This window comes from Oryza sativa, chromosome 10, assembly GCF_034140825.1.
Source record: "Oryza sativa Japonica Group chromosome 10, ASM3414082v1".
Classification (NCBI taxonomy): domain Eukaryota; kingdom Viridiplantae; phylum Streptophyta; class Magnoliopsida; order Poales; family Poaceae; genus Oryza; species Oryza sativa.
This window is the reverse complement of record NC_089044.1, coordinates 14947725-14956657: the sequence shown is the minus strand read 5'-3', so window position 1 is coordinate 14956657 and position 8933 is coordinate 14947725. Positions and strand designations below refer to the sequence as shown.

At 42.3% G+C, this 8933-nt stretch overlaps 1 protein-coding gene across 1 annotated transcript; it reads left to right on the top strand.

The window, feature by feature from the left end:
- The first annotated feature begins 3647 nt into the window (after positions 1 to 3647).
- Positions 3648 to 8320, top strand: LOC4348604 (uncharacterized). Its single transcript, XM_015758158.3, has 3 exons — positions 3648 to 3936; positions 4036 to 4380; positions 7458 to 8320. Exons 1-3 carry the CDS (start codon positions 3670 to 3672, stop codon positions 8004 to 8006), a joined length of 1161 nt encoding a protein of 386 aa, XP_015613644.1. The 5' UTR covers positions 3648 to 3669; the 3' UTR covers positions 8007 to 8320.
- The last annotated feature ends 613 nt before the right edge of the window (positions 8321 to 8933 follow it).

The following is an 8933-nucleotide window of genomic DNA, read 5'->3' as shown; positions in this document are numbered from 1 at the left end:
GTGTGAAATTGAGTTGGGCTTGGATCTCACCTCAGCCCATTAAATAAGTTTCAATTTTCAAGTCTTCTCAGGCACCCCGCTTGTTACCTGTTGGGCCATAATTTGAGGCCTACACAAAGATGACCTCTTAAAACTTTGTAGCTATTTATTTATTTTTTCTTGTCTAATTTGTAGTACTTGATCATTGAACAAGTTATATAAGGAAATAAGTCTCAAATTCTTTTTTGAAGGAAATATTCCCTAGTGAAATTGTCTCAAACTCTTTCCAGGTCAGCATCCCAGCTTCCAATTCTGCTGAAGAGTTTATCTATTCTTTTTCACAACTAGGACATTTGTTGATTGGACTTTTTGCAAGTAAAGATATCTCCAAAATATGTAGATTTTACATCCTGCCTGTTCTAAAAAGGTTGTTTCAGCAGGTGAAAAATTTCTACTTTCCTTTGTCAAGGAAAATAAAATGTGACATTGAGTCTGAAAACATTAGCTTGCATAATTGCTTAGAAGTTAAACAAAATGAGTGGCCATGATCAGACAAGCATGGAAGCAGTAATTCTACAGAGTTAGTATTGTCCCTTTCCTTTGTCTTTTCAGAAGAAGCAGAGACTACCTTTCTAATGCTGTCTCTAATCCTTGTCCTTTTTTTTCCAGAGGTTAATTCAAGGACAGCAATTAGACAGCTATGGGTTGCTTGAGAGAGTGAATAACCGAAAGTGGCACATCATAACTACACAAAATAAATCGATGCAGGAGGTCACAAATTTAGGAACAATTAATTCATTCATTAGCATGGCAATGCTCATAAAAAGAAGTGGCTTATCATGTCAGCTCCAACAGATGCTTTTGGAGGTTTAGCCAAAATAATTTTTCCAGCTTAAAATAGCATCAGGGAAAGAGATGTCTGACACTCAAATTTGGAAGTGTACTGTTACAATGTCAGGTCAAAGTGATGATAACAGAGAAATCCAACTACAGTGCTATCCTGATGATGAGGCTATTATGAACATAAGAATAGATGCTTGATTTGATCATCTATATATAAATTCTTCTTCTGTTCAGTGAGACTGAATGCATATCATTTTTTTTTCAGAAATTCACATTTCTCAAGTAAATGGATTAGTGTGTTCAATGCAATCTAGGACTTTTATTCTCCTGCCAACAAACACTGGTTGCATAATGAAAATGACAGCCACCTGTAAGACTGTTATCATAGTTCTGAACCTATAAAAGAAATCATATCATATGAAAAACAACCTCATTAACAGTTTGGCCATGTGGCTTCATTTCAGTACATGAGAGGGCTCAAGTGACAGCAACCCAGCCATCAGTTGTGACAGTAACCCTTAAACTGATATTCTCTCTCTTTGCTTAGTATGCAATGCAAGTAGTTGAAAATATCCCTGTCTCCTAAATCCTTCCTGGATAAGCCTGCAAGCTACAACTACTAGTCTTTTTTTAATTCTTCTTCTTCCTGTAATGAATCAGAAAGTATTCTATCCTAATCTTGACCCTTGTTCCGTATTGAATTGGATGGATATACAGCAAGAATACCAATACAGAAAAAAAAAAGTCCATGAGAGTTCTGTGACTGAACAAAATAAAGGCATCCATCAGTTAAATGATAATTGCTGGGGCACACTATGACCAGCAGTAAAGCATGCAGCTATTATATACTCACTCACTCGGTCCTAAAATATATTCTAGCGTTCAAATTTTGTTTTAAAATATAACTACTTATAAACTACTAATAGGTATTTATAGTGATGAAATATTCAAAATACTATTCATTTCCATAACCCCCACCCACATCCCACCATCTGGGATAATTAATAAAGGATAACCTAGTCTTTTTACCTATCTTGTTAATCTCCGTGAATTTTTTTTTTTAAGAAATAGCTATATTTTGAAACGAACGAGTATGCATCAGGGGTTCAGCAACAGTGAAGCCATGGTTTTTAATACTGACATAACTATGCAGATGTGATCAGTGCACGGATCAAATAGCTTAAAATCATTGGGAACCAGAAAAGCTGGGGAAATAAAGGTCTGGATTGACTTGCCAGTGAGGTACTTGAGGTCCACAGGATCATGATAAATGCCACAGAAAAGGGTCTTGAAGCAGTCATAGATATATACTACTAACATAGCAGAGCAGGAGGACCCATGAATTAACATGGCAGTAAATCCTGTTACTAAGGTCATAACTCAGCTGTTAAATAAGACAGCTAATTGTTTTACAGAAGCTTAACATTTACACTAACTCCTGGAATGTAACTCTGAAAGTTCTTTTCCTGACAAGATCAATCTTCAACACCTATAGCTCAAAACTCAGATGGTAAGTTGTCATTCTTTTCATCTTCAGGTCTTGATCTCCATGGCTCAAGTTGGTTCCAAAAACAAGAAAAGAAAGCTCAAGGTTCTAAAAGTCTTTTTTTTCAATACTGTTCTGAAATATCACAATGCAAAAAGATCAAAGCTTGGATTCTTCTTCTCCAGTACAAAAAAAAAACCCTACCAATGCATGCTAAATACAGAGGAAACAATACTAGTAGTAGGTAAGGTATTACACATCTGGTTGCCATGTCACCCTCAATACCCTCCTCTTCATTCTCCATCTCACATACACTACACATGAGCTACGAAAAAGAGTTGCAGTGTCGCCATCATCTGAATAAAAAGAAAAATAAAAGGCCCTGAAATGCCATGTAATGCAATGCAGTAGTTGGGAATCGTGATGGGGCCTTCAATTCAGAAGATGAGATCATTCTGAAAATGCCATGATTTGAGAGGAATCATCAACGATTTGGCAATATGTAATCTCCAGGTCAGGTGGCCATCAGATCACCCCAGGATGGGTTACCACACCAACAGCAAGTTCTTGTTGCTAAACCGAAATGTCATGTTGCTCATTATTCTTCATGGACTTCATGCTTAATTAGTTTTGATCTGTCAAATCCACTGTTCTTCTTAGGCTTCTCCCTTGTCTTAGATTGTACACTGTTTTTATTTTTGTGTTTAAAAATATTTTTACCCCTATCCGCAAACATGCACTGTCATTAAAACTTTGAACATTGAATTTGCATACATAAATAATATGAAATTATTAAGAAATTCTTTTCTGGTGTATATTTTCTTTTTTTTTAAAAAAAAGCACAAACACAAACGTTTATATAAATACATGCACACTCACCCCACAAACATACTTTCATACATCCTATTCCTACCCTTATAAGCCTCTCTAAAAGATTGGGCCAGCATATCAATAGATTGACGAACTTGCTATAAGCGCTTTGTTTTCAGCAGGTACATGACATACCAAAGAATAGTTAGCCGTAAAAAATCGATGTTGAAATAGTAGGAAAAAAAACATGATCAAAATGTTTTATCCCATACCAGCATTTAGTGCTAAAATAGCTCCAATTTCTCACACCCAAGATTTAGACCCTCCCCCGACCCCCTCAATCCTCTTGCCTCCCTTCAAAGCTCTCCCAAAGCCCTGGGCCCCACCTTCCAGGCATACAGTCACACCCTCCCTGCCAGTGGGCCCCACAACCCAACCTCCCCCGGGCCCACCATCCAGACACTGTCAAACTCCCCCTTGTCTCTTCTCTTCCCTCCTTTTTAACACAAGTGATGAGCTGAGCTGAGCTGAGGCAACGAAGGTGTTCGTCCATGGCGCCGCAGCTGGCCACGCTGGCGGAGGAGCCGGGGGGCGGGGAGGAGGCGGCGCGGGCGCGGCGGAAGACCGGCCTGCACGCGGCGCTCCACCGCTGGGCGCGGGCGCGCATCCCGCTCCGGTTTCTTTCCGGTGGGGGAGGTGGCGGAGGCGTGGGCGGCGGCGGCGGAGGCGGACGCCCCTCCCCCGACCTCCGCGTGCTCCTCTCCGTCCTCGCCTGCCCGCTCTCCCCCGTCCCCGTCCTCCCGCGCCACCCGCGCAACGTACGTCTCGCCGTCGCCGCCGCCGCGTCTCGCTCTGCCGGACTTCCTCTTCGTGCTACGCGCGCTCACGACGTCGTGCGTGTGTGTCGTGTCGTGCAGGTGGCGTCGTCGGCGCAGTACATCCTCGAGCAGTTCCGGGCGACGACGGGGTGCGCCAAGATCGAGGGCGCGGCGAAGAGCATGTACGCGGCGGGGAGGGTGCGGATGGCCATGGCGCCGGAGCCCGGCGGCGGCATCGGCATCGGCGGCGGCGGCGGAGGCGGGCACGAGGGGTGCTTCGTAGTGTGGCAGCTCGTGCCGGACATGTGGCTCGTCGAGATGGCCGTGGCCGGGCACGCCGTCGCCGCCGGCTGCGACGGCCGCGTCGCGTGGCGCCGCACGCCCTGGCTCGACGCCCACGCCGCGCGCGGCGGCGGCGCGAGACCTCTCCGGCGAGCCCTCCAGGTTGGCACCCCGCATGTCCCTGCCATTTGGCCATTCTGATTAGCTCCTCCTCTAATCCGATTAAAATTCAGTTTAGGCAAAAAAATAATTAGTTTTGCATTAGTTTGCATTGCAATCTAGACTTATAAATGTCTAAACCGAAAGAAATCAAAACGAAAAAAAAAAATCGTACGCATACATTTTGTACGTACAAGCATACGTAACGTACAAAGGAATTCATAAGAAAATAAATAGGAGTACTTCATGTGTATTCTTCAAATATATACATGGGGCCTTTGTTCGAATGGCGAATAGAAATTACCAATGTGTCAAAAAAAAAAACATGTCATTTTTTTTATAAAAAAAGTGACCAAAATACCTGATAATTTTGCAAGCACATACAGACATACATTAGGTGATCTTATCTTTGGAAACCTATTCCTTTATCAATGATGTAAACTCTTTTTCGGAGAACGATGCGAATAGGTTTGGCTGTATGCTTAGTTATGTAGATGTTGCCTTGATATAATTGTCCAAGTTCAACAATAAAAGTTTCTTCCTTTATCCTAAAAAATGTGAGCATGTATATATATTTAAAACATTTAAACCATTTTGAATGAGAAATAACAAGTATCTCTAGACAAAAATTTAAGCTGAAATTTATGTATGTCGGAGTACACTGGGAAGCTACCCAAAAGCAATGTGAGAGGTGTATGAGCGTGTACGTAGAAATCGCTGCTTTTCTTTTTGTGGATCGCTTTGCTGAATTCGCCTTTGCCTTTTGTGCTTTAATTTGTGTGCTGGGTGTGTGGGAGTATTATTTCGCAAAAAAAGAGGGTGAAGAATTGGGGAGCATTTGTGAAAGAAGAATCTTTGGCTGAAAATAAAGGTGCAGATATGGCATTCTTTCATTTCCACTGTTTCACCTCGGGATCTGAGGCTGCTGCCCCTCATTTCCTGAAAAAAAAATTCAGATCACTCTTGAGATACTCTTGAAAAAAACTTTCTGTGAGGATGCAGAGTCCGCAGACTTTGCTTCCTTCTAAGTAGCACTCGTCTGTTTACAAGATTGGCTTTTGAGGCATATATCTTGAGCAATTTGGCAAACTGAGGCTAGTATAAATCTGTGTCTGAAATTGATGATACTCTAGTGCCAAGTAGTAGTATCATTCTTCTTTGGTGAAAGTTAACCAAGATATCTGAACATACCATTAGCCGATCGACTAGTACTGTTTTTAATATATATCTGGATATTCTAGCAACTGCTGAGATAGCTAGTTGAAAAACCATTTTATCCGGTCCTCATAGGAGGACCAAATAAAAGAGCATGGATTATGATTATGGTTAGGCCACTGACCTGTCCTTTGAAATCTCTAGCTACTATGATTGGCTAGTACAGCTTTAACAGCTTGGCAGTAGGAAAATTGGATGCACTGCCACTCATGCATTCTGATTTCTGAAAATCTTCATGTTATCAAATAGTTTTAAATATTTTTAGGATGCAGCAGTGCGTATCTAAGTAGGTGTATCTGTCCTGAGTGTTACACCAATTTGGTCTATTAGGTCAATTGATTTAGACTTTTTGTAAGCTGCCTCACATCAGCATGGCAAAGAAAGTTAAGCTTCTGTTGAACATGGGACATCATGTTAAACCACTTTGAGTGAGAGTCTGCATCCATGTTATTTTCCTTATAGACACTGAAACAGTTTGCTTAGTCTTTCTGAAACCCAATCAGACTATCAGAATAACTGGGATCATTTACATGCATGGTGTATCATTAAGAGATGTACCTTTCTGGCAATTGATTAGCTGACCCAGATCAACAATGGAGATGGAACACATCATAGTCCCCATGTCAGGTTAGTACTAATTTAGTACATAATCACACAGCACTGCATGCTGGTCATGCTGTATAATTGCCAACACACCAAACTTCACCAAATCTCTCTGGCAAAAGTGTGTGAAATGAAACTGGATGGGGGTTACTCTCAACAGTATCCTATGCTGGATGCTCTGTACTATAGTGAATACTGCTGAACAGATATCAGTGGGCATCCTAGAGTGTCTTAGCTGTTTTTGTACTGTGAAAAGAGAGGAGCTTTGGGCATGATGTGTTTGATACAACATACAAGTGTACTGGCTTTCTATTTCACACAGCATTCTTTTTTGTCTCCCATGGCACAATAAAATACACTGCACCTGCATGTTCTTGCCTCTGAATTTATGGCTCATATTTACATCCATAAGAGAGCAGAGATGTCCTTGGAACAGCATAAGGACATCAACCTTTTCTCAATAACAACAGTTCTAGGACATAGGACTCCAAAAAGATGCTACTACCAAGCACCTTTCATCCTCATAGGGCTCAATGGCATCCTATATGAACACTGTACCACAGTAATGAATCTGTCTAGATGTCTAATAAAAAGGCCATGCCATGAGCCTTTATATCTTTAATTATGAAACAAAATTGATGCCCCATCAATGAGTTTACCTAACAAAATTTTAAAACTACAGGAAAAATAGGAGCAAAATAATGCAATGCAATGGTGAACAATTAGTGCATTTTCTATAATTTTGGTGAAAGTAAGAAAATTTGACTTTGGAATAAAACTAAAAGATCTTATAATAATATGAAACGGATACTCTCTCCATCCTAAAGCATAGGCGGATCTAGAGGATGATCCCGGTGGTCATACGACCACTAAAAAAATCCTAGCCCAATGCATAAATATACATATATGTGAAAAGAAAACTTTTGAGAAAAAAAAAGAGCTCATATTTAATATATTATAATGTACATTTGATCCATTTATACTTTTAACTTTGTTATATTTAGGTTATTTGAAAAATATATATAATTTGGACCACCCATAGAAAAATCGTAGACACGTCAGTGTCCTAAAGATTTTGGTTGAATGAAATATCTTATTACTATGAATCTGAAATGAATCTGAAGCATAATTACTTATATTTTAGGATGGATTGAGTAGAATATAGACAATGCATCTGCACCAATGAGAAGCGTCCACGTGTGCATGCCGATGAAGTGTCGGTGCTGACGATCGTACATGTGTGCATGGCTGTGCATGTGCAGGGGCTGGACCCGGTGACGATCGCGTCGGTGTTCTCGGCGGCGGAGCACGTCGGCGAGAAGGCCGTCGACGGCGAGGACTGCTTCGCGCTGCGGCTCGACGTGGCGCCGTCGGTGCTCTCCGCCTGGGGCGACGGCGCGGCGGAGGTGATCCGGCACGGCATGACGGGCTACTTCAGCCAGCGGAGCGGCCTCCTCGCCCGCCTCGACGACTCGCAGCTCACCCGCATCCAGACCCCCGGCGCGCCGGCGATGTACTGGGAGACCACCGTCTCCTCCCGCCTCGGCGACTACCGCGCCGCCGACGGCGCCGTGGTGGCGCACGCGGGCACCTCCGTCGCCCACCTCGCCCGCTTCGGCGCCGACGTCGGCGCCGCCCGCGCCGTCACGCGGATGGAGGAGGCGTGGACCATCGACGACGTCGCCTTCAACGTCGCCGGCCTCTGCCCGGAGTCGTTCATCGCGCCGGAGGAGGTGAGGAGCGGCGGCGGCGGCGGCAGCAGCAGCCGCCGCTACGACGGCGGCGGCGGCGCTATCGCCAAGAAGAAGTGACGTCACGGACAGAATGTTTTTTTAATTAATTACTGTCTCCTAATTAGTGATTAGCTTGGGTGGTTTAATTAATTATTAGTTAACCCGGTGGATCAACCTGGAGCTTTTAATCACCATCAGCAGCAAGTGTGGCATATAATTGCTTAGTTAGCTAGGTGAGTGTAATTTTTTGTTTTTTCTCTGTTTTTTTTTTGTTTGTTTGTTTCTTGTACTTATTAAGTGAGGCCCTGGGATGCAATCATGCACCTTTGTTGTACATATGCCTGTACTACTGGATTCACAAGAACAACCAGTATGAGTAAGAGGGTTACACACTTGAGTCTGTAAAATTTATTTTTTTTCTTTTTTTTTCACATTAATTATGCAGCGGTACAAATTTTCCTCTCTTTCTTTCCTTTTTCTTTTGGGGGCGAACAAACTTGCACTGTTTTTTTTAAGAGAGGAGGGGGGTTGTTTAGTTAGTTTTCTTCCTATTTAGTGATTATTTGTACGGCTTTCCTATTTATCAGACGATTGAAGGAGATAGTCGATTGAATCTCACCATTGGTTTGATATCCAACGTCTCTTGTATTTTCTTCAACCTTCATCTCTCTCCATCACCTGTTGCTGTTCTTGGCGGTGCAACGACGAGGCATAGTAGCCGAGGGTGCTAAGGCCTTTTTTCTTTCAGTTTGGGATTATTATAATCCAGATTACTAAGAGTAAACTGAAAGAAACATACAACTTATTGAAGTAGCTTATTATAATCTGGAGCCCAACTTATTATAATCTGATAAGCTCATTTAGGTGAGCTTTTTCCAGATTATTGAGTGAAAAATTACCCACCATACCACCCCACTCTCTCTTTAGACTTGCAAACCCAATAATTTAGGCTCTAATAATCTAGGAAAGAAACAACTAACCGCTTATTCTACTACAGATTATAAC

What these genes read in the sequence shown, in the direction of transcription:
- LOC4348604 (XM_015758158.3), top strand. Translation starts at nt 3,670, where the DNA reads ATGGCGCCGCAGCTGGCCACGCTGGCGGAGGAGCCGGGGGGCGGGGAG. An exon ending in TCCCGCGCCACCCGCGCAAC is followed by an intron (nt 3,937 to 4,035) that starts GTACGTCTCGCC and finishes CGTGTCGTGCAG; the next exon opens with GTGGCGTCGTCGGCGCAGTA. An exon ending in CTCTCCGGCGAGCCCTCCAG is followed by an intron (nt 4,381 to 7,457) that starts GTTGGCACCCCG and finishes GTGCATGTGCAG; the next exon opens with GGGCTGGACCCGGTGACGAT.